General features: G+C 41.4%; 1 protein-coding gene across 1 annotated transcript in view; it reads left to right on the forward strand.

The window, feature by feature from the left end:
- prkg1l (protein kinase cGMP-dependent 1, like) overlaps positions 1 to 26,627 on the forward strand; it is a 55,704-nt gene that overhangs the window by 18,361 nt on the left and 10,716 nt on the right. Inside the window, exons 5-13 of the mRNA XM_067394060.1 lie at positions 15,554 to 15,659; positions 18,284 to 18,347; positions 18,585 to 18,662; positions 18,758 to 18,852; positions 19,187 to 19,252; positions 19,382 to 19,450; positions 19,568 to 19,664; positions 19,834 to 19,973; positions 21,310 to 21,399. Coding sequence (XP_067250161.1) covers positions 15,554 to 15,659; positions 18,284 to 18,347; positions 18,585 to 18,662; positions 18,758 to 18,852; positions 19,187 to 19,252; positions 19,382 to 19,450; positions 19,568 to 19,664; positions 19,834 to 19,973; positions 21,310 to 21,399 — 805 coding nt within the window. The remainder of the gene's footprint in view (positions 1 to 15,553; positions 15,660 to 18,283; positions 18,348 to 18,584; positions 18,663 to 18,757; positions 18,853 to 19,186; positions 19,253 to 19,381; positions 19,451 to 19,567; positions 19,665 to 19,833; positions 19,974 to 21,309; positions 21,400 to 26,627) is intronic.

Raw genomic sequence — 26,627 nt, forward strand, 5'->3', positions numbered from 1 at the left:
GTGAGATGTAAAGTCACATTGCGGGATATAAAGTTAAATTGCTAAACAAAGTCGCAATTGAGAAATATAAAATGAAATTGGAAGACAAAGTCGTAATTGTGAGATATAAGATTGCAGTTGCGAAATGTAGTTGTTATTCTGTATTATGAGAAATAAAGGAACATTGTGAGATATGAAGTCACATTTCTAGATTTACAGTTTTTTACAGACGCTAGGACACATTTCTCAATACTTAGGTCACTTTTGCAAAACTTTTCACACAGTGAGCACAACAGAAGTCTATGTGGGCTAAACTGAGGATCAATTATCATTGTTTTGGCACAAATAGCATTCAGTGACTACATCTCTCAAATTTCATTAATTCTTTTCTCACTCAGACACAACAACTGCCAAAACTCTTTGTATGTACAGGCCAGTTTGCACATGCTTACATACTGTTTTCAAAACTGTTAAACTTTTGTTCAAAACAATAACATAATGCAAAACTGAATAAGACAGCAATTTGCTACATTCATACAGTAATATTTTAATTAAATATTTTTTAAATCTTAAAATTAAATGCTATAAAAACAATTGAATTGTATCTGTATCAGTGGATGGTGTGTATACAAATTCTTGTATTTTGGAATTATAAAAAATTATAAAAATAAATAAAAGACATAAAATATTGACAAATTCTGCATCATGTCTGATTCATTCCAGTAACATATATTGCAGTGAATTATAAACAGTAATGTGTACTTGTTTTACACAAGAAAACATTGTATAATGCTACATGTTGTTAGTGTTTTTTAGGTCATTGTTTTGTGGGTGACAAAGTGTGTTTGTCGGCTGTCAACCTTTGCTAGTGTTCTGAAAGAATAAGTTGATTTGAGACCTGAATAAAGTGTTTTGGTAGTTGTAGTACATTTTGAATGTGAAATGAACTGCTTTGCCAAGATGAAAGTTGGTTAGGAGAACTGTGTGAAGAGTTTTGCAAAAGTGACCTAAGTATTGAGAAATGTGTCCTAGCGTCTGTAAAAAACTGTAAAGGTGCTAAAGAGGATGTTTTTTTTTATACATTTTTGCAATATTACTAACTGATAAAAGACTATTTATTAGGTTCACTGAAAGGAATAATATTACAGTTTTTTCCAATTGCTAACACACAATTTTTCAAACTAGTCTGGTTTTATCAAAACACTTAACACAATTCACAAAACCACACACCCAAACTGCAAAATACCTCATATATCCTGCAAAATGAAGCACTGCAACCGAAACTACACAGAGCATTATCAAAATCAAACTTTTGCATGAAATGGCACACACTTCATTCATATTACCAGATTTTTGCCTAACCACCTACACACTGTTGGGCATAATGAAAAGCACCCCCATCTTTAGTATGCTTTGCCATAATACTAAAATATGTATCAGATTGTTCACATGCACAGAAATATTTGCAGATACACACATGCTGTTGCAACATTTTTATTTTTTTTCCTTCACTACAGTAAACAAGTCAGTACAACATAAGCACAGCAGATATATTTACATGGGACTGAACAAAAATATTCTTACAAAAAAAGTAAACTTAAAAAGAATTTCTTAAAAAAATATATATTACAGTAAAAAAAAAAAAAAAAAAAAAAAAGCAAGAAAAATAATTAGGCAGCATCTTGCCGCACAGCCGGGTCTGGCCACAACGCCTCGTCAACATCACAGGCAATATCTTCCCTTGCCAGACATCGAGGGAAGAAGCGCCTTGAGTGCCTTATCCATCCCTGAATTGCACCCACATCAATCTCATCACATGCCTCTTCCATGGCCTGCACAAGAGGCATGCGCACAAAGGGCTGCCGGTCGTATACCTTCCACCGCCATGCCGAAAAGAGTTCTTCTATGGGGTTCAGAAATGGTGAGTATGGTGGGAGGTATTGCACGAGAAATGTTGGGTGGTCAGCAAACCAGTTTTGGACTGGGGCTGCACGATGAAAGCTCACGTTGTCCCATACTACAACGTACCGGTTTCTTTGATGGTCTGCATCATTCATACGCTCTGGTGGTATGAGAATGTTGTGAAGTCTGTCCAGAAATGTGAGAATATGGGCTGTGTTGTATGGTCCAAGTTTGGCATGACGGTGGAGGACACCATGCATATTGGAGATGGCAACGCACATTGTGATGTTCCCACCACGTTGGCCAGGAACATCTATAATGGCTCTGTGGCCAATGAGGTTTCTCCCTCTTCTTCTGGTCTTTGCTAGGTTGAACCCAGCCTCATCTATAAAGATGAACTCATGTGGGATTGCATGAGCATCCATTTCCAGTACTCCCTGAAAACAAAGAACAAAAATCACTCAATATGGTGTTATCCAGTACACTAGGAAACAATGTTGTGTGTAGTGTACTGCAGTCAATATAGTACTTACATCCACATATGCTCGTCTGAACTCTTTGTTTCTTTGAGAGTTTCTCTCAAACGGCACCTTATAAAGTTGTTTCATTCTGATTTGGTTTCGCTTGAGAATGCGAGCCAATGTGGACAGACTAACTCGTTGAATGTTGTTGAATAAGGTGTTGTCTTGGATGATGTGGCTTTGAATTTCTCGTAATCTGTTTTCATTATTTTCCAAAACCAAGTTTACAATGGCAGCTTCCTGTACCCCGGTGAACATTTGGTCCCTTCCTCCACCATGGTGTCGTCTCTCAGTCCTTTAGAAAAAATAATAAAAATATATATAGGGCTTGGACAATGCAGCCTAAATATTTTCCCCCACAGTAGAGTACATTGTACAGGAAACTTGTACAGTTCATGAATGGCTGATGTCATACACTAAGTAAACAGGTGTCACCCAACTGATACACTATGACATGGGGTATACTACATGTGTACTACATGAAATTTTGGTTACATACCTGTTCTCCAGTCTAAAGGTCCAGATGACAGAGGCGACAGTAAAACGGCTCAAGTTTGGCTGCACTCTCTGTCCAGCCTCACGCATTGTCAACCCATGGTTGATGACATGATCTACTAAGGTTGCTCTGATTTCATTTGAAAGTGTTGGTCTTCTTTGGCCATGAACTCCTCTACCTGCTCTTCCCCTAACTCTCACTCTTCCTCCCCCTCTTATTCTCAACCTCCCTCTTCCTCTTCCTCTTCCTCTTCCTCTCTCTGCAATGCTCACCTGTGGTCTTTTCATAGTGCTTACATCCTGATTGAAGTGTTAACAATTAACCACTGAGGTGTTTGGCCAGGTGGCACATGTAATTGGCCAATTAGCTCATGTAGTGTCATTTTGAATGGCAGTGTTTTGAAATGGCAAACATGTGACTTTATGTCAGATTGTTGTGTCTTATGCAGAGAACTGTATTTAGTGAATTTAAAAAGTGCTATTTTGAAATGCAAAATGTGTGTAAAACAGAAAAGGTGTTTAGACTTTTGGAGACTTGAGAAGAAGTTTTGCTCTCTGTGTGTCAGTTTAAATAATTGTGCTGTGCATGTCATTTTAGTGTGTTAGCAATTGGAAAAAACTGTAATATACATCATCTGTGCACGAGGTAGGGCCTTTAAAACATCAGCCAATCGTTTACACGATCTGGCTTGTCAATCACTGCCGTGACGTTCCTTGTGAGAAGCGTGCGCGGATTGGCCCTCTGGCTTGTCAATCACTGCCATGACGTTCCTTATGAGAGAGGAACGTGGCTGCGCGCTCCAGTAACTTTCCACACTCCACAGGCGCCGCATGCAATGTTTTTGTCTGGAGACAGGAGTACCAACTGCAGATTATGAGTTACCTGCGGTGAGTCCGACATAATGAATCCACTAACACGATACATAAATCCCATAAGTTTTGGGAGGTGTTCCCACGAAAGGAGGGAGGGTTGTTCTTACGCATGCGAAAAGATCCTCTTTAGCACCTTTAAAGTCATGATAAAGAAAAACAAAGTCGCAATTATAAGAAACATGGAAATGCAAGTTACATTGTAAATGTTAGTATAAAGTCTAAATTAAGAGAAAAAGTGTAGTAATTACAAGATGTCACATTGTGAGATTTATTTTTTTTTAACATATAAACACATTGATTGCATGTTAAATTTATGGGTTTCTGTAAAGAAAATATGTAATTTCTATGTGTCTCTCTCCAACCCTGAGGAAGATATCTTTGTCAGGTAGACGAATTAATGTTCATTCTTTGAGGTGTATCCCCCATAGCATGCTTTGATTTATGACTCTCTCAACACCTCTTCTCTCTCTTATTTCACATACTCTCTTGAGCCCATTCTGAGCCACAGGGGCATCAGCTTGACCTATTAATTTTAATGTAGCAAGACATAAAAAAAGAAGAAAAAAAAAAGGAATAAAGTCTGAATGAAATAGAATGGGCTAAAATGATGGATGGATTGAAAATAAATGGAGGATCCAATCAAGTCAGATAATTTTACCAGATCTTTCTTTTCGTTGACAGAGAACGTTGTGTGCTGTTTTCATCTTTCAGTCGATATCCTTTTCCAATTCTGCATTTCTCTTTTTTTTCCCACTCTCATTCTCTCTTTCTGAATTTCCAGGCTTTTTCTACCCTCTCACTCAATTTATTTCAAGACTCTTTTCCTCAGCTTTGTTCAGGTATTGTGTTTGGTGACAGCTTGAAATTGCTTTCTTTTAAACATTTCTCCTCCTTTTTCTTCTCTCTGTTTCTTTTCTGATCTCTGCTGTCTAACCTGATGTCCTCTAAAGGTTTAAGTAAAAGATAAACACAGTTCCCTATCTGTCAGTCACTTGACGTTGTGTCAAATGACGACTACAGGGTAGGACTTGGGAGCCTCAATCACCTGCCACTTTTAAAAATAAAGGTCTTTATTGGCATCGATAGTTTCATGAAGAACCTTTAACATCCATGGAACCGTTCCATTGGACAAAAGGTTTTTCATAAAAGAAAAGGGTTCTTTAGATTATAAGAATGTTCTTTACACTAAAACACTTCAGTGAAAGGTTCTTTAGGGAATCAAAATGGTTCTTCCATGGCATCACTCTGTAAAGCCCTTTTCAGAAAAAGCTGGTGCGAATTGGCGAGTGGAATTTGCATGCCACTCCCATGCTACGCGGGTATAAATAGTGGCTTGTAAGCCACTATTCGTTTTTCCGAGCAGAGCGAGTGTCCTGTATACATGAAGTCAATTCCAGTTGTTCCTCTGCGAGTGTGTGGCTGGTGTTATGGCGCAGTACAGCAGTCTCTCTCCCTCCTGTGTGCACAGTTAAATGCTAAAAGAGCTACCCCAAGCTGTCACGGTACACTAATCCGCTGTCTCATACTGTTGTCTGTGTGTAGGTTTTGGGATGTGTCACTTGATTGTTCTGTGTGGGCGTCGCCGCTGATTGCTGATCAGCGGCAGCTGTGGATCATTACACCTGCCTATATAACGCCTTGTCTTTCGTCTCATGTTTGTCAGATCGTTTGTTGAAGTCCTGGTGTTGTCCCATTGTTTCTCGTGTTTCTTGTTCCTGGATTGGATTCTCGTCGCTGTTCCCTGTTACCTGTCTGTCTCGTTGGATTACTCGTTCTGGATTTCATTCACGGATACTCACACGGACACACGGACTCACCATTCAGGACCATCATTCATCACAGACACTTCATCGCCCATCGAAGTCCCTGTGTTACCCCTCTCCTGCTGTCTGTGTTGCTGCTGTGTGTTTTGTGATCTACTTACCTGGCGTGAAGCTCTATTAAAGAGATATTAACTTGCATTTGTATCCAGTCTTCTTTTCCGTGACACAAGCCTCCCAACATGGCGGTCATTTCTCCGCATCGCCAACCGTAGGTACATCAAAAATGGTTATAGCCTTGATACCCTTTGCACTGAATTTGGGGACCTGGTTAGAGCTTCCCAAACCATCACTGTGGGTCATCAAGACAATCAGACTCGGCTATGCGGTTCAGTTCACCAGGTGCCTGTCCAGGTTCATCGCTATCCTCTTTAACGTGGTGGCAGGCAAAGACGCCCCTGTCCAGCGTGCAGGAATTGCTGTCCTCTTAGCGAAGGATAGAATAGAGCCTGAATTGTAGACGAGATGAAGAACGGGTTTTACGGCCATTTTTCATCATACAGAAAAAAGGCAGTGGGATGCAACCAATCCTAGATCTGTGAGTCCTGAATCGGGCCCTGTACAGGCTCCCATTCAGGATGTTGATGCAGAAGCACATTCTGTCATTGTGTTTGCTTTCATTTCTCGATTTTGCCTCAACACAGACCTTCTTCGGTTTGCCTCTGAGGGTAAGGCATATCAATACAAGGTCCTCCCCTTCGGGGTGTCCCTGACTCATCTTATCTTTACAAAAGTTGCAGAGGCCGCCCTTGCCCCTAAGGGAGGTGGGCATTCACATTCTCAATTGTTTTGACAACTGACTGATTCTAGCTCACTCTCAAGGTTTATTGTGTGCATACAGGGAACTGGTAGGTCTTCAGCCAGCTAGGGCTTCAGGTCACCTGGGAAAAGAGCAAGCTCTCCCCAGTGCAGAGCATCTTTTTTCTCGGGATGAAGTTGGACTTGGTCACTATAACAGTACGTCTCACAAACAAGCATGCCAAGTCAGTGCTGAACTGCCTGAAGACGTTCAGGGGGAAGACAGTGGTTCCACTTTCTACAACTGTTTCAGAGGCTCCTGGGGCATATGGTGTCCTCAGTAGCTGTCATGCTAATTGGGTTGATGACTGCTTCAGCACTGGCTTCTGGCTTGAGTCACAAGATGGGCATGGCGCTGTGGGACATATTGCATGGCAAACATGCCGATTTGTTGCCATGCATTCAGCCCTTGGATGGACCTTGCTTTTCTATGGGCAGGGGTTCCCGTAGTGTCCAGGCACGCTGTGGTCACAACATGTAAGTCCAAGAGGGGTGGGGGGCACTGTATGCAATGGGCATGCAGCTTCTGGCTCCTGGACAGGACTCCAGCTGCACTGGCATATCAATTGCCTTGAGTTGCTGGCAGTTCTGCTGGCCCTATGGTGGTTTCGGCCGTTGGTCCAGGCAAGCACGTGCTGGTCCACACAGACAACACAGCGACAGTGGCATACATAAACAATTAGGTCGGTGTACGATGACGTTGCATGTTGCAACTTGCCTGCCATCTCCTCTTCTGGAATCAGCAACAACTGAAGTAGATATGCTGTCATGTCGGTTGATGGTCCTGGGGGAATGGAGATTCCACCCCCAGGTGGTCCAGTGGATCAGGAGTTGATTCGGGGAAGCTCTGACCAAGGTCCCCCTTGGTACAGACATACTGGTACACAGCTGACCCTGGGGTCTGCGCAATTATGCATTTTCCCCAGTGAGCCTGCTTGCACAGACATTGTGCAAGGTCAAGGAGGACAAGGAACAAGTCTTACTAGTTGCGCCATACTGGTCAAACCAGACTTGGCTCTTGGAGCTCATGCTCTTGATGACAGCCCCTCCTTGGTGCGTTCCCCTGAGGAAGGGCCTTCCCCTTCAAACAAGCCTGCACTGGCCCTTTACGGGCCCACTTAGGGCTAGCGTAAGGGCCCCTGAGAATTTGCTCATTGGCAAAATGTTGGCCCCTTAGCGCTGGCCCTGCACTGGCAGCCCTCACTTAGCCCCCAGGAATTCCTCACTGGGCCCACACAGGGCTCACACTATTAATTTACAACAATATATCTGGCAGCACAGGGTGCCACACATTTACCATTAATGAAAATAATGTTTAATAATCGTTAAAAAAGAAATGGTCAATGACTGGCAAGGGCGTCTGCCACTCAAATATTCCCTAAATCATACTCTGTAAAATGTAAATCTATTTGATTCTGACCACTACATGATGATTGAATCATCAATAAATAATCAACTTCATCAAACCAGAATTTCTCTTACAATTTTAGCTAAAACAAATGTGAGCCCAACTAAAGCAAATGCTCAAAATTTACTATTTTCAATAAAACATCAACATCTAAAAGTTTTTTATGAAAGAAATAGTCAAACTGGATTGTAATAAGTAAAGATGCAGAGATCTAGACAGATCTGTTAGTGTTTAATGTTCTGTTGATGCTGGTCATGTGACAGTGTTTTCAGCTTATTTAAATAAGGATATTTTACTTTACTGCCAGTCATTTGACCATTTTTTCATCTAACTGTTTTGTTATTGTATTAATTACAGATTATTTTTGTAATTTTACATACATTTGTATGTAATTTAAGAAAACAGAAAATACTGTATAAAAATACAGCTAAACAGAGAATGGGAAACGAAAGTGGGCTGCCTACACAAAACCTGCATGGGCCCAAAGGTACAAAGTTGCTCTGGGCTCGAACAGGCTGGCCTACACAGCCATCATGGGCTTAATGTGGGCAGTTCTCTAGTGGGGACTGCTCACAGAGAGCCCGCAGTAAGCCCAAAGCTGTGGGCCTCGCCTGGGCAAGCCCGCACTGGGCCAGTTTAGGTTTGATGTGGGCTATCCCTTGCCCACTGTGCCCACAAAAAGCCAACATGGGCTCCGCAGGGGCATGATTGCAGGGTTTAATATCGATTTCCTAATACTAATACTCCTAAGGACACATAATACCTTTGCAGGATTCTACAATCTCCGGGTTGAGCCAGTCTCATCCTGTGTGTTGTTAGGTAGTGGGTAAGCTGCGGGACATCTGGCCAGGTACTCCGCTTGCACACAGGCGATAACGTGCACTTTTTTATCCACGTGAGTTCCCCAGATGGGTGAACCCTGGAGTTATCATGACCTTTTTGCACCTTCAGCAGGCGAATTCAGCACCAGGCCCAGTAGTCGTGAATGCATGGCCCTGTCAGGTTAGTCAGTGTACTGGAGCTTGGTGCGCCATATGTAGTGATTCCCTCTGGTAATACCATATGCATAACTGTCCATGATACGGCTTCTTCCCCTAGGCAGGGCTCTGCCCCTGCCGCCAGTCACTGTGAAGCTTGTGTTCCACCCTTTTTAGGTTGGACCGACTGCAGGGACTTTCGACGTGAGGTACCTCCCAGTTGGTGATTCCATGTGTTGTATTTCCACACACTAACCTACCCTTGGGTAGGGTGTGGTCGCCATTGCGCTCTCGCTTCCTTTGGCTCCTCCCTCAATGCCTTGGTCTGCATCAAATGTATCTTTTCTATCCAAAAAAGAAAAGGTCAAGAAAGTCGGGCTGAAGCAACCCATTATAAGTACTGCTTTTCATGGCTTCCAGGGGGCGTTGGGTAGGTTACAATGTTGCAAGTGCATTTGTTACCCGGCATGCAAGGCTTATCTATATCTGCATTGTCCATAGGGACCTCCGATGGCATGTCCCTCCCTCATTCCCAGGTTTCAGCACCAATGTAATGCAGTTTGCTGATAAGGGAAGAAGGAGGTGGGAACCGGCGAACATTCAAACACTTTAATTATCATAAAATTAACAAACACAAAATGAAAGTAAAGCAGCAGCCCCTTACGGACGACTGCCACACAAACAGACAAAACACAATATAAAGTCCAGGCCTGGTCGCTTCTCGTCCTTCACTGTCATCACTCCTCCTTTTATCCTTCCAAGCTCCTCCATGAGTAACTCGCTTATAATGGCTCTCGGCCTCGTCCTGCCCCTCATAAGGTTGATTTGAATAAAAATGTTTGGAATAAGATGTCAGGAACAAATAAATAAACAGAAATGACATACTTCAACGTATCAGTTTAGGACACAGATCTAAATCAGACACGACAAATAAAAAACACCATGGCGTCAATTTAAATGTATGCCAGAAGTACCCTTTAAATTAATAATTAAATAATAAATATAAGTAGTCTATAATAAAAATATAAAAATATCAGTAGGCTATTCTTTAAAAAAAAAAAAGTTTAAATTATGCAAACACAAAAATGATATCGATTAACATCCTTAAACTATTTATAAGTTTTCATAAAGAAAATGAAATACTGTGAAAATAGTTTTAGTTATGATTGTTTTCCCCCATTTGGGGGAGTTAGTCTAGTTAGTTTTGTATCAAATACAAGTGATTTTCGGTTATCGAGATCTGTTAGCAGCTATTTTTTCCTCCTGGGCGAGCGGTCCACTCAAAGCTTATCCTGCCCATATAAACTCGCATAGACCAGCAAACCAATGAGAACGCGCGACAATGATGACGTTCGATAACAAAAGTGCAAAGGCGCAAAAGCTGCTGCAGATCAGCTTACCCGGAAGTCTCTGTAACCGGCAGATTTAAAGAAAATTACCGTAGTTTGGCAAATAAATAAATTACGGACAGTTATATATGCATTACCAATCATGTAGGCTTTATGGTACGCATCAAATAAGGGATTTAATAGTAATTTACCATGTTAATATTAGTTGCTGAGTCCACGAATGGCTTGGGTATGCAGAGCATTCGCAGCTTATATGGACCGCACGCCACTGATATATATATATATATATATATATATATATATATATATATATGAGCAATATCACACGAGTAGCCGTGGCTACGAGTGTGATATTGCGTTTATACAACAGTTCGATGGCACGAGTGTGTAAATAAATAAGAACAACAACGGAGTGTCTTTAAAACCCTCTTTTGTGCAGCACTACTTCCTTCCGCCACGGATTCAAATCTCAATTTGACAGTTGGACCAAGCCTCCGTTACTAATTCTAAAACGTCACTTCAGAACTAGTAATGAAGGAACGTTTCAAAACTCAAGTTGTCAGTTGAACCAAGCCTCCGTTGCTAACTCTAAAATGTCACTTTAGAACTAGTAACGAAGGAACGTTGAGTCGCTTCATTGAAACACATTGAATTTTCTACAGTGTTAGAGAGAGAGAGAGAGAGAGAGAGAGAGAGAGAGAGAGAGAGAGTAGGCTATTACCTGTGTCTGGTATATTGCATTACATTCATTCTTCAAGTCGATGTCCATAATATTACATCCTTTATACAAGTCCGTTTGAATGTCCGCTGAGGAAAGCGATCTTTTTTTACAGCTTTGGGAATTTTCCATAACACCACAGCGCTAAAACAACTTCCTTTTGCAAAAGTTCCTTTCAATTTAAAAGTCTCTTGTGCTTCACTGACTCATTCTCCTGTAAAGTGTTGCCGCCATCTAATGGCGTATTAATGTAATGTTCACTCAATCCATATTACTTAATGGACATTTATATAAAATTGTTACAGATCCCGTGTTTCCCTGGACTCTATTTCCCAAGATCCTTCTGTTCTCCACACCTGCACTCACTTCCCTCGTCAGCTCCTCATCGTCACTCATCACCTGCACCTGGACTCTATTGTCAGCACTCCCCATATATTGCACTCACTCCCTTCACTCCTGGTCCGTTCTCTGTTTGTGTTAGTGTTTGTATGGTGTTCTCTGCCTTCGTTTATATTAAAGTATTGAATGTATTGTGGAAATCCGTATCTGCCTCATCTCTACACCAGCAAACGTAACAGAAGAACGGACCTAAACCGACCGGATTTCCACAGTCAAGAAATATGGAGACACTCCCCGGCTCCCTGGCTACCGCTCCTCCAACGCCTCTCACTCACCTTTCTGCTGGCGATCGCCTCATCGGGCTTCTTCAGGTTGGTCGTTCACTGGAGAGGTATGTGGAGGAGTTCGTTGAGCTGGCTTATCTGACTGACTGGCCCGATGCTAATTTAATCGCCCTGTTTTTGGACGGTCTGGATGACAACACTCTCCGTCTCCATGAACCTGATTATCGTCTCTCCTTAAGTGAAACTATCAATTTTATTTTGTTTTTGAATAATTCCAAATTCTATGTGGATGAGTGTTGGTCTCCAGTCCGTCCAGAAACACGGTCGGCTGGGCCAGTTAGTCAGCCTCCGTATTCCTCCGCTTACCCCTCCAGTGAACGTCCTTCCTGCCCCACGTTGGACCCAGACACTCCTGCTGGGTCCGGAAAGCGGAAGAGGAGGAAAAGACCTGCTCCAGAGCCCGCTCCAGTGTCTCCAAAGCCCGCTTCAGTATCTCCAGAGCCCGCTCCAGTGTCTCCAGAGCCCGCTCCAGTATCTCCAGAGCCCGCTCCAGTATCTCCAAAGCCCGCTCCAGTATCTCCAGAGCCCGCTCCAGTGTCTCCAGAGCCCGCTCCAGTATCTCCAGAGCCCGCTCCAGTATCTCCAGAGCCCGCTCCAGTCTCTCCAGAGCCCGCTCCTGTGTCTCCAGAGCCCGCTCCTGTGTCTCCAGAGCCCGCTCCTGTATCTCCAGAGCCCGCTCCTGTATCTCCAGAGCCCGCTCCTGTATCTCCAGAGCCCGCTCCTGTATCTCCAGAGCCCGCTCCTGTATCTCCAGAGCCCGCTCCAACCCTGTGCGAGCCGCCAGATCTGGACTGGCTTATTGACTTTTTTAACGAGCCCTCAGCTCCAGCCGCCGCCTACGAGCCCTCAGCTCCAGCCACCGCCTACGAGCCCTCAGCTCCAGCCGCCGCCTACGAGCCCTCAGCTCCAGCCGCCGCCGCCGAGCCTGCCGCTCCAGCCGCCGCCGCCGAGCCTGCCGCTCCTGCCACCACCGAGCCCTTTGTTATGAACTTTGTAAGGACTGTGTTCCCTCCCTGCCTCCCTCTCCCGCCTCCCATGTGTTTCTTCACTGAACCTTCACCTCAAGCCCCCTCGCCCAGATCTCCACCTCGGACCTCTGGGCGATTACCTTCACCCCGGCTCCAACCTCCCTCTGCTCCACCGTTGTCCATCAGTCCACCAGCTTCACCAGTATCCATCCTGCCTCCACTCACACCTTGTTCACTCGTCGGCCTGCCCTCCCCTCTGGACTACACTCCTCCGTCTCCGCTCCGTCACTCCGTCCCTCAGTTCCAGTTGGCCTCCTCACTCCCCCCGGTGTTCGTTTTGTTGGCTGTCCTCCTGCTTCCACTGCGGCCTTCTGGAGCCCCGGCTGCGCTTCGGTCGGCGGAGCCTACAGTTCGGCCATCACCCGCCGGTCCCTCACCGCCGCCTGGGCTCAACGCCTCGAAGGCTTCGCGAGGACGCGCCTACCGGGAGGGGGAGGTACTGTTACAGATCCCGTGTTTCCCTGGACTCTATTTCCCAAGATCCTTCTGTTCTCCACAGCTGCACTCACTTCCCTCGTCAGCTCCTCATCGTCACTCATCACCTGCACCTGGACTCTATTGTCAGCACTCCCCATATATTGCACTCACTCCCTTCACTCCTGGTCCGTTCTCTGTTTGTGTTAGTGTTTGTATGGTGTTCTCTGCCTTCGTTTATATTAAAGTATTGAATGTATTGTGGAAATCCGTATCTGCCTCATCTCTACACCAGCAAACGTAACAGAAATAATATTTATTGAACAACAAATAAGCACAATTGTACAGTTCAGACAAACATAAAGCACTAGTTATTAAAAAAAATAAAAATAAAAATAGGTCACCATTTACGCTTGTATGTGGGTTTTACAAATATTTAAGGAATGAAAAGGTTTTATAGAACTTGTGACAAAACCTCCTAACTCCACTGGATCCTCAAACTGTCAATCAAATCTCATCAATCCGCCTCACCTCCTGAATGAAGTGCGCACGCAGTTTGGACATCTCTGTGCAATGCAAAGGTAAATAAAGATCTGATGTTTCAAAAAAAAAAATTGTAAAGCGTTTTCTTTACTCAAAAAACCATATGTTTATAAAGTTTAATGTTTTACGTATTTAAAGAGCGGAGAAGAGTCTGATATGTCCCGTCTAGTTGTAGCCAATATGCTATATAAGGATGTAACGTAACGTTAACGTTTATTATTATCAAATTTAATATAGCACAATTCGACTTGCTCTGGAACAAATAATAGATTAATAAGACCAAAGATTGCCCGTTCTATGTACTCAAATTTAATTATGTCTCGTGTTTAACCACTATAAGAGCCAGCGGCAAATCCCAGAGGCACTGGCCGAGATGAAGCTGTTCTCGGCGGTTACAGAAGCACTGAACGGCCGCTGACGCACTCGAGATCGCATCTCCAAAAACGTCAAAACAAATTGTAAAATAGGCGCTGTTATTAAATATGAGTCACATATTTCAGGTCTAAACAACTACATTCTCGCCTAAAAAACTATTAAAACTACAGTTCGTGGTACAAGAAGTATTTGTAAAAATTACGGTTGATTTGATCGGCCGCCATGACGGTCACTTCAAGCGGAGTGATACAAACGGTGAAAAGGCAGTAGGAGTGCTGTTATCACTGAAATATTGCATGGCTATCAGCCAATCAGATTCGAGAACCAGACAGAACTGTTGTATAAATATATGTATAAATATATATATATATATATATATATATATATATACACAGGATAACAAGAGGCTGACAAGGAACAGGTGTGGGAAATTGATCACTATGGAAACAAACAAGGCAGCTATGAAAACGAAAAGGAACTAAACAGTAAGAGTAACAGCAGAACAAAAGGAACAGAAACATACTCTTCAAAATAAAAGTCCTAGAACACAGAACACACAAAACACAGGAGTTGTTCAGTGCCGTTCATGCAGTTCAGTGCTGATTTTTGGGGTTTATTCTCAGATTCTCAGCAATTCCACAGAGATTCCGCAGAGGAAAAGACAGGGATAAAAGAGAGGTAGACAGAGGTACAAGGGGAGAGCAGATGAGACAGATTGCAGTATTTCTCTTCCTAATGACAGCAAAGTCAATTAATCTGTGTCATTACTAATTCAAGAGGGTCTCAGGAACAGGAAGTGATAGAGGATGAATTGGGGGAGGGGGGGTGAACTCTATTTTCAGCTGTTACTTTTTTTTAATGGAACTTGGTAGAAGCAGGTCACAGAGTATATTTTTATTATTTATTTATTTATTTATTTATTATAAGGTTCATTAAGAATTCACTTGCACTTTATTTATAACATTCTCACTTGTAAACTTGTTACTGCTAGACTTGTTATATTTTATAGTGTTTTGACAGATCAGATATGTTTTTCCAGTGGCTGATACTGATATCTAGAGACCATAAGGCCATTACAGTGGTGATATAGCTAAAGCTAGCTTATTAACCCTTATTCTGTATAATATTTAAAAAATAAAAAATAAAATTAATAAAAACTGTAATCTTTTAATTTTATCCATCAACAAGGTATATTTTGGAATTTATTCATTTATTTATTTTTTTTAAGGTTAAATGACACTTCCATCACGGGGGTTTTGGACAACAACCAAGTGATTTTCATTATTTGCCCAGCAGCTCCATATATTACCAACAGAAATGTAATTTAACCCATATTACCTTAAACATATTAATGAGAAAAAAAATTGTTTGGCGAGCAGAATGGCTAGATCAGCACCAATCCATGCTGGTCTGGTCTTTCTGTAGGGATCTCAAACTTGTTTTTCTAATACAGTTCATACCATCCCTAACAATTTATCTTTCTGTCTTTACATGTCTATCCACCAAAGACAAACTGTCTCACTCTCTCCTTTGATCGCCCTCCATCACAGCTATGAAAAAAAAAAAAAAAAAAATCACATATTTTTTTTTCACCAAAACAAAGACCCGTCAGTTCACTGAATGCTTGAAATTCAGTTTGAATCCACGTTTCCTCTGTGTTGTCTCTGCAGCTCTTGTGAACAGCAGGCTGTGGGTGATGGAGGGTCAAGTGTTTCAGAGGGTCATGCAGAGAAGCAGCCTCATCACTATCACTCAGTCTCTGCACTTCCTGCGTAGGTTAGTGCCACGATGAGTACAAGATGTTACACTTTTGTCTTCTTCAGTAGACTTTTATAAGTAAATGAGGAAATATTTGTTTTTATTTATATGTATGCTTATTTATGCCTCATTTTTAAATAGCTTGTTGAATTTTACACTCTAAAAAATGTTCAAATATGGACAAACCCAACCATTTGGTTTAAAATTTAATAAAAAATGTAAACCAACATTTGGGTTTGACCATATTTGACCCAAACATGGGTTGAAACATGAGTGTAATTTTTTTAAATATATTGGGTCATAACCGCCATTGCCATGGGGAGAACCAAATATTTGATCAAGATCCAATTGTTATCATTTATAACCCCAAAGCACCACATTATTTTACTCGATTACAGTAAATTTAGACACATAATATATATGCTATAATATATATATACTGCTCAAAAAAAATTAAAGGAACACTTTGAAAACACATCAGATCTCAATGGGAATAAATATCATGCTGGATATCTACTGATATGGACTGGGTAACGTGTTAGGAACGAAAGGATGCCACATTGTTTGATGGAAATGAAAATGATTAACCTACATAGGACTGTATTCAAAGACACCTCGAAAATCAAAGTGGAAAAAAATTGGATTCAGGTCAGGCGAGCGTGGGGGCTATTCAATGGTATTAATTCCTTCATCCTCCAGGAACTGCCTGCATACTCTCACCTCAGGCCACCTTCATGAAGTCTGTCTCTGATTGTTTGGTCAGAGACATTCACACCAGTGGCCTGCTGGAGGTCATTTTGTAGGACTCTGGCAGTGCCCATCCTGTTCCTCCTTGCAGAAAGGAGCAGATACCGGTCCTGCTGATGGGTTAAGGACCTTCTACAGCCCTGTCCAGTTCTCCTAGAGTAACTGCCGGTCTACTGGAATCTCCTCCATGCTCTTGAGACTGTGCTGGGAGACACAGCAAACCTTTTAGCAATGGCACGTATTGATGTGCCATCCCGGAGGAGTTGGACTGCCTGTGCAACCTCTGTAGGGTTCAGGTATCGCCTCATGCTACCAGTAGTGACACTGACTCTATGCAAAACTAGTGAAAAACAGTCAGAAAAGATGAGTAGGGAAAAAATATCATTGGCCTCCACCTGTAAAACCATTCCTGTTTTGGGGGTCATCTCATTGTTGCCCATCTAGTGCACCTGTTGTTAATTTCATTAACACCAAAGCAGCTGAAACTAATTAAAAACCCCCTCTGATACTTAACTGACCAGATCAATATCCCACGAGTTTAGCTGACTTGATGCTATTCTCTGGTTAAAAAATGTTCCTTTAATTTTTTTGAGCAGTGTTTGTAATATATATACAGTACAGTCCAAAAATTTGGAACCACTAAGATTTTTAATGTTTTTAAAAGAAGTTTCGTCTGCTCACCATGGCTACATTTAATTAATAAAAAATACAGTAAAAACAGTAATATTGTGAAATATTATTACAATTTAAAATAACTGTTTTCTATTTTAATATATTTCACAAAGTAATTTATTCCTGTGATGCAAAGCTGAATTTTCAGCATCATTACTCCAGTCTTCAGTGTCACATGATCCTTCAGAAATCATTCTAATATGCTGATCTGCTGCTCAAGAAACATTTAATGTGTACAATTGTACAAAATATTTGTGTACAATATTTTTTTTCAGGATTATTTGATGAATGGAAAGTTCAAAAGAACAGTGTTTATCTGAAATCTAATCTTTTGTAACATTATAAATGTCTTTACTGCCACTTTTGATTGATTTAATGCATCCTTGCTGAATAAAAGTATTCATTTCTTTAATTTCTTTAAAAAAAAAAAATCAAAATCAAAATTCTTACTGACCCCAAACTTTTGAACGGTAGTGTATAATGCTACAGAAGCTTTGTATTTCAGATAAATGCTGTTCTTTTGAACTTTCTATTCATCAAGGAATCCTGAAAAAAAAAGTACACAACTGTTTTCAACATTGAAAATAATCATAAATGTTTATTGAACAGCAAATCATCATATTAGAATGATTTCTGAAGGATCATGTGACACTGAAGACTGGAGTAATGATGCTGAAAATTCAGCTTTGCATCACAGGAATAAATTACTTTGTCAAATATATTTAAATAGTACACAGTTATTTTAAATTGTAATAATATTTCACAATATTACTGTTTTTTACTGTATTTTTAATTAAATAAATGTAGCCTTGGTGAGCAGACGAAACTTCTTTTAAAAACATTAAAAATCTTAGTGGTTCCAAACTTTTGGACTGTACTGTATATATATATATATATATATAAAACTTCGCAAGCTTGTTTCCTCCACAATTCTGCCTTTTCTTCTCGCAATTACGAGTTTATATCACGCAATTCTAAGACAAAAGAGGCACAATTTTGATTTTTCCTTGCAATTGTGAGTTTATATCTTGCAATTCAGACTTCTTTCAATCACGAGATATAAAACTTCACAGTAGTAAGATTAAAAAGTCGCAGTTACCTTTTTGTATTTTTTGTACTTTGGTGGAAACAAGCTCTCATAATAACCAATAATAAACATAATGTACAGAATCTGCTGACTTCTCTGTCTATGAGATTTCCTGACACTCATTTGTGTTTTTTAGTGTCCCACTACTCAGTGTGTTACCGGAGGATGTTCTCATTAAAGTGTCTGATGCGCTGGAGGAGGTGTGTATGACAGAACCTCACGATCGTATTTCACTGCTGTACCTGATTAGCATCTGATGACTAAACCTTGAACTTGAAGTTCAAAGCTTTGTCTATTAGATAGTGTACCTTGATCAAATCCACTTTTTAGTTTTTGTACCAGTCAAACAAAACTTATATAAAAACTATATTTTCAGTATATGCAATTTATGTATTCATTTATTTATTTTCATTTTTATTTTTGCATATTCTTCTTAGTCTCACTACACTGATGGTAATTATATAATGAGAAATGGAAGTCCAGGAGACAAACTCTTCATTTTGAGTCAAGGCCAGGTAAGACCTACCTACCTGTCTGTCTGTCTGTCTGTCAAATATGGAGATGAATGTAATGTGATTGCATATGACAATATGCATGCTTTTGTTCTTAGGTGAAAGTATTAGAGAAACAATCAGCTAATGAGGAGAGTATGATGGTGTGTGTCCTCTCCAGAGGGGATAGTTTTGGAGACAGAGCTTTACAAGGGTAAGATTCAATCCTCACCAGCAGGGGGCACCATGCTTAACATTGCAACTTATTACCCATTTTGATTTAACACAAGAAGTATGATTATGATATGTTTGTTGTCAAATGTTTATGTAGGCCTATACCACCTATAGTATATTAACAAAAAAAGTAGAGCACTTATGTAATCTATTGTAGGTTTCGTACCATTTTTTTAACTCACCCTAAAGGTCCAAATAAGAGAAAAGCAAACATGTGCATGCTGAATGTTTTGTGGCTTAGCTGAAACATTAAAATTCAAGTCAGAAGGTATCATGTTACATTAACATCTCATACCTGTTCCTTTGCTCTTTAGAGAGGACATGAGGTCGATGAGTGTTCTTGCCGCAGGCGATGTGACATGTCTGGTCATAGACAAAGAGTAAGAGTGAGCCGTGAGGCATAAACCGTCATTCACGCTATGGAAACAGCATAGTGGGCGAAAAAACATAACTAATTCAAACATACGCTGTAAAGTTGACCTTGGCTATATTCCACCATCTATATCTAGGTTTTTCAAAAAAGTAACTGGAGGCTTGGAAGATGCCAGAAAAAATCCTAGCAGCAAGACCAGATCGAGGTAAGTCCTGTCGATATGACTTAAAAGTCTGTGTATTTTACATTATCCACTGAAATAGAGGAAACATCACCAGTGTGATGGTTAATAAAGTAATTTTGATCTCTATATAATAAACAGGGCAGAGGAAGATGGGACTGTGTTTGGTGAAATGTCTCTTAGCAGTTTTCAGGTGCTGTGTAATCTGGGAGAAGGACAGTACAGCCACACTCAGCTCGTGAGTATTCAATGACTATTGTACAATGTGTATCATAAACTAGCTCTGCAGTTTATGCTTGTTTTGGTTTTTAAAACTTGATGATGATTAAGATTTTTGTTTACATTTTTACATAAAAAACACTTCCATGGAATAATTATAAATCAGTCAAACCTTTCTTTGTCACAAGGTCCATTTGAAGAGTGACCCCAACTGTAAGTTTGCTTTAAAGACCATACGAAAGCAGGCAATACAGAGCCCAGGCCAAAGAGAGAGGATGCTCGCAGAGAAACACATCCTGATGGATCTCCAAAGTCCATTTATAGTAAGGTCAGAACATACACTAGGGTCTTCAATATTCTAATTCTTCAATAATTTCTTTGGAGCACCTTGAGTTCAGCAGAGAATCATCTTATTCACCGTTAGAGAAAGTTCTTGATGTTTCATAAAAGGTTTATTAAAGGAATTAAAGGATCGTTGTGGAATGATGTGTGAAACGGTTCTCCGGTGACCTCAGGCAATAAACCCTTTTTCTAATCTAATTGAATTGTTTTCTAATATAATTATCACCTAATTGAAACTTTTTTTTTGTGCAGTTGTAGTCCTTATTAGATTCATTTAAAGCCCCCCTGTGGTGAAAATTAGTTTAATGTTGTTTATATGTCTATGTGGTGTTTTTTAAGACAAACCATGTGCAAATTCATGAGTCAGCACCATTGCTGAGTCTTTTCTCTTTAAAACTGCAGTGATCTAAAGACTGTCTCAAGAAACGGTTTGAAATCACTAGTGTCTGTGACGTCACAAACTACCTTGTAACCAATCATGTCAACGTGCCGGCGGGCTTTAGCATATCATTAACTGACCGCGCAAGGGAGTTTCAAAAGAAACCAGGTTTTCCTGGTATATTTTTCTGTTGATATGAAAAATCTGGTAGATTTAGCAATATAACGGGTGTATGATGTATATTACGATGTTATAATGAACTATATGCCTTTCTCTACTGAAGTTCTGAGTTGTTCAAAGCATTTCTAAGGATACAGGTGGCTTTGTTTCTTCAGTAGAACACAAATGATGATTTTTAACTCCAACTGTTGTGGTCTGTCAGTCGTATACATGTCAATAGGAACTCCATCTATAAGAGTAAAAAAAAACATGCACAGACAAATCCAAATTAAACCCCGTGACGACACATTGATGTCCAAAGACACAAAACGACCGGTTTGTGCGAGAAACCAAACAGTATTTATATAATTTTTTACCTCTAATACACCACTATGTCCAACTGCCTTGAACATCCGGTGTGTGAGGTCTGAATGCACTCTGATGCCGGACACACTCATTGGCGTATACATGCGAGAGATCACTTCCGGCATCAGAGCATGTTTTCAGACCTCACACACCGGATACTCAAGGCGGTTGGACATAGTGGTGTATTAGAGGTAAAAAATTATATAAATACTGTTCATTTTCATAGATTTTTTAACACTGTCTTTACTGTCACTTCTGATCAATTTAATGTATCCTTGATGAATAAAAGTATAGATTTCTTAAAAAATCAATATTTCCCCTGCATATCAGCATGTCAGTTAATTGCAGATGAAATTTAAATTTAATGTTCTTGGCTGTTTATGTAAGATTCAAAAAAAATATTTTTTTTTTTTCTCAGGTTGCATTGTACTTTTAAAGATGCTCGGTTCCTGTATATGCTGATGGAGGCTTGTGAAGGTGCAGATTTGTGGATTTTACTGAGAGAGAGGTACATACAGTGATCCATCCATTCATTCTCCAAACTGCTTCTCAAATTTTGATGCTGGAGCCAACCCTAACATAGAAACAGTGATGTCCAATTCAATTCTTTTGAACTGATTCTTTTTAATAATTTGGTCACAAAGTGTTTTAATTGTAAAGAAGGACTTTGAATAAATTTGACATTTGATGGAATCTACAGGTGCTGGTCATATAATTAGAATATCATGGAAAAGTTTTTTATTGTAAATTATTTTTAAAAATGAAACTTTCATATATTCTAGATTCCCTACATGTAAAGTAAAACATTTCAAAACTTTTTTTATTATTTTTTTTATTTTTATTTTGATGATAAGAGCATACAGCTCATGAAAGTACAAAATCCAACATCTCAAAATATTGGAATATTTCCTAAGATCAATCAAAAAATGGATTTCCAAAACAAAAAAGTTCAAGTTCTTTAAAGTATGTTCATTTGTACACTCAATACTTGGTTGGTAGCACATATTACAGCAAATGACTTGCTCCTAGCACAAATTACAGCATCAGTAAAGTGTGGCATGGAAGTGATCAGCCTGTGGCACTGCTGAGGTACTATTGAGCCTTCAGATCATCTGTATATTGTTGGATCGACTGTTTCTCATCTTTCTCTTGAAAATATCCCATAGATTCAGGTCTGGCATGTTGGCTGGCCAATAAAACACAGTAATATCATGGTCAGCAAACCACTTGGAAGTGGTTTTTGCACTGTGGGCAGGTGCTAAAGTCCTGCTGGAAAAGGAAATCAGCATCTCCATAAAGCTTGTCAGCAGATGGAAGCATAAAGTGCTCCAAAATCTCCTGGAAGATGGCTGCATTGACTTTACACTTGATAAAACACAATGGACCAACACCAGCAGACGTCAAGACCCCCCAAATCATTACTAACTTCAGAAACTTCCCACTAGACTTCAAGCCTCTCCAGTCTTCCTTCAGACTCTGGGACCATGATTTCAACATGAAATGCAAAATTTACTTTTATCTGAAAAGAGGACTTTCGACCATTGTTCACTGTCCAGTTCTTTATCTCATTAGCCCAGGTAAGATGCTTCTGACATTGTTTCTGTTTCGGAAGTGGCTTGGTAGTCCTTTTCCTGAAGATGTCTGAGTGTGGTGACTCTTGATGCGCTGACTCCGGCTTCATTTGACTCATTGTGAAGCTCTCCCAAGAGTTTGAATCAGCTTTACTTGACAGTATTCTCAAGCTTGTGTTCATCCCTGTTGCTTGTGCACCTTTGCCTAACCAATTTCTTCCTTCTAGTCAACTTTGCATTTAATATGCTTTGATACATCACTCTGTAAACAACCACCACATTCAGTAATGACCATCTGTGACTTACGTTCTTTGTGGAGGGTGTCAATGATTGTCTACTGGACCATTGCCATGTCAGCAGTCTTCCCCATTAGTGTGGTTTCAAAGAACAAGAGATAATTTTATACTGTAGGGATGGTCATTTAACAAAACTCAAATGTAAATATTCTAATATTTTGAGATACTGGATTTTGGACTTTCATGAGCTGTATGCTCTAATCAACAAATTAAAAAAATAAAAAAATAAATAAAAAATGTTTTACTTTACATGTAGGGAATCTAGTATAAATTAAAGTTTCATTTTTTAAAAATAATTTACAATAAAAAAATGAACTTTTTCATGATATTCTAATTATATGACCAGCACCTGTATACTCTTAAAAATAAAGGTTCCCTTTCGTGGGAACTATCGACGCTGCGTGACAACGCATTGGGAACCTTCTGCGTGATGTCGTCACTGAAGCACTCATGTATCTAACCAATCGCGTAGCGAGACGTCAGAGACGGGTGACGTCACGGACCAGGAAACTATAAAGCACACCTGGATGCAGAGCACGGTAGCTTCTGTGTCTTCAGCAAGCACTCTATGTTATCGTGTGTCTTATTTGGTGTTGTTTGTCTTATTTCATATAAACAAGTCACGATATCTTTGTCTGAGGACAAGAGTATCTCACGCCAATCCATATATATATATATATATAAAAAGACACGTATTATGGCGAGAAACAGCAGTTGAATGGGAGTTGAGTAAGCCTGGGCAGCTCTCGAGGGAGCCGTCTGTGTGCACTATAAAAAAAAAAAAAAAAGAAACTCGCTCTCAGAATACTGTGTTCCAGTGTTCCCCGCGGATCGCGGAAAAGAAGCCATTCGTGGGGTTCACAAATGGATCTGACAGAGGGGTTAGAGACGGGCGTTGCCCTTTCTCTGCCCTTACCTGCCAGGTTCAGTGCCGTCTCCCAGGTGGAAGCACGCTCTGCGGTTTCTTCCCCGGGTTGAGGCACCGGTATTTCACATGCCAGCTCTGAGGAGGTGGATATTGTGATATCGATCTGAGGACTCGCCACCTCACACACATCGTGTTAGGGAGTGGAGCATGCACGTCAGTTCAAAAACAAAGCAGCTGACGGTTCATTCATAAAAATGTCCCGGAGTGTAAAAGAAATGAACTAGCGGGAGTTTTTATCTCCACTCCTGTTGGCTTTATTCTCGAGGGAATAAAAGTCTAACACGAGGCTTAGATCTCGCGTTTGCCGAGGCAGCGCGTGGATTAAGCCTGCAATAAGGAATATATAGCTCGAATCTCGCGTTTGCCGAGGCAGCGCGTAGATTAAGTGTGCAACAAAAAAATATACGGCTCGCTCGGATCTTGCGTTTGCCAAGGCTGCGCATAGATTGCGTGCACGTAGTATATATTGTATATAATGTTTATACATAATATATATATATCTGGAGGGAACTGAGCAGACGGGAGTTTCCCTTTCTCTCTTTCCCTATAATACCTTGCAAACTATTACGAATACTTTGTATTCTAATATATTCAGCCTGTCATTTTTGACTGTTTTGGGCTGCATTTAATTTAATGATTAAATGAAATATTGAATGCATTAAATTCTGAGGAATTTAAAGGAAAAAAAGGGTGTCACCACCCTTGCTCCCCCGCAGAAAGCTTGGGGACCGGGACAGGTGACACAGCTGAAGTCCTTGTGAAGTAGGACAGATCTGCGGACTGTTATTACCACCAAGAAGGCTTCAAAGAGGTCCTGACATCTGTGGGCCAGGATCCATGAGGGCAGCCCCCTCCGGAGGGGGTCCTGTGTTAGAATATCTGACACCCGTCCCCCTTTGGCGCCCTCAGGGGGCCGTTATGCTAACCCTGCCACCCAGTGTGCGTCAGGGCACAACGGTCTCCACCGACTCTCCGAGGAGAGCCGGTTATGACTTGATTCGTCTGTTTTCTGCCGGTGCGCCGCTCCAGAACGTTGAATCGAGTGCTCAAAAACACCAGAGGTCAGTCTCGAGAGACTGGTTCCCTTAGTAGATTTTATGGTAGAATGGAAACTTCTACCGAATATATCAAAATGGATGCTGCTCATCAGAGGGTTACAGGGTCTCGCCCGCCCAGATTCAATGGGGTCTTTCCCATAGTGGTGACCCCCAAGCAGTCTCTGGTTATGGAACAAGAGGTTATGACACTCTTGCGAAATGGAGCTATAGAAGGGTTCCTCCTCCCAGCAAGCTGTCAGGCTTCTACAGCCGCTACTTCATTGTTCCAAAGAAGGATGTGTCCTATCATAGATTTACATGTGTTAAATCACTCAATACGAAAGCTCAAATTCAAGATGCTTACACTTAAACAGATTATCCCACAGATCAGGTCCAAGGACTGGTTTGTGGCGATAGACCTGAGAGAGGCATACTTTCAGGTGTCCATCCATCCTTCCCATAGGAAGTTCCTCAGGTTGCTTTCGGGGCAAAGCTTACCAATACAGGGTTCTTCCTTTCGGCCTGTTATTATCACCACGCACATTCACGAAGTGCGTGGATGCAGTGCTGGCTCCACTGAGACTCCAGGGCATCCGCGTACTGAATTACATAGAAAGTGATTCTAGCTCAATCAGAGCAACTAGCAGTTCAGCATCGAGATGCTGCTCTGTACCACATGAAAAGGCTCGGGCTGAGGCTCAATGCCAAAAAAAAAAAAAAAAAAAAAGAGTGTGCTAGTTCCGGCTCAGACTACCACTTATCTAGGTGAGTTCCATTCTCGCAGCCGTGAAAGGGGTGAAGTTAGGCCAGTCACTCACTGTAAAACAGTTCCAGAAACTGTTGGGTCTTATGGCAGCTGCGTCCAACGTCATACCTTTTTGGCCTTCTGCACATATGACTCTTACAGTGGTGACTCAGGACCAGGGGATTTTCTCCGAGGGGAAATCCTTTTCGCATGATCAAAAGTCGCGCGGCAATGCCTTCGTGCTCTGGCCATGTGGAAAGAACCCTGGTTCCTGTCCCAGGTACCCATGCTGGGGATTTCTGGTCGTCATGTAATGCTTACGACAGATGCCTCCCTCACGGGCTGGGGTGTGATGATGAGTGGTCGCTCAGCTCAGGGTCTATGGGAGGTCCTGGAAGGTGTCAGACAAGTTCTTGACACTTAAAACTATCTTTCTCCTGGCCGTCTCTTCTTTGAAGAGAATTGGTGATTTACAAGCGCTGTCAGCAGTTTGCACCTGGTATGGTGAAAGCCTTTCTGCATACCAGGCCGGCACATAAATCGGTTGGAGATGATGGGGGTGTTTCTAGCATTAAAACACTTTCTCCCAGACCAGAGAGGCCATCACGTGTTGGTCCGCACGGACAACACGGCAGTGGTCTTATATATAAACCATCAGGGGGGTCTGCGGTCTTGCCAACTTTACTACTTGGCCCGTCGGATCCTCCGATGGTCCCTAGGGAAGCTGCTCTCTCTGAAGCCAGCTTTCATCCTGGGGCATAAAGGGAGCAGACGCCCTGTCGAGGCAGGGGCCGAGGCCCGGGGGTGGAGACTCCACCCAGAAGTGGTGGATCTCCTATGGAAAAATTTCGGTCGAGCGGAAGTCGACCTATTTGCTTTGGGAGAGTCAACCCAGTGACCACTCTGGTACTCCCGAACACATCCAGCACCTCTGGGTCTGGATACCATGGTACAGACGTGGCCGAAGCTACGTCTGTATGCATTTCCCCCGATCACCTTGCTCCCGGGAGTTCTGGAGAAAGTACACCGGGAAGGGGTCAGCCTAATACTGGTAGCCCCTTCTGGCCAACCAGAATATGGTTCTCGGACCTAGTGTCCTTACTAGACGGCTCCCCAATGGAGCTTTCCCTTAGACAGGACCTCCTGTCGCAAGCGGGCG

This window comes from Chanodichthys erythropterus, chromosome 9 (genome assembly GCF_024489055.1).
Source record: "Chanodichthys erythropterus isolate Z2021 chromosome 9, ASM2448905v1, whole genome shotgun sequence".
NCBI lineage: Eukaryota > Metazoa > Chordata > Actinopteri > Cypriniformes > Xenocyprididae > Chanodichthys > Chanodichthys erythropterus.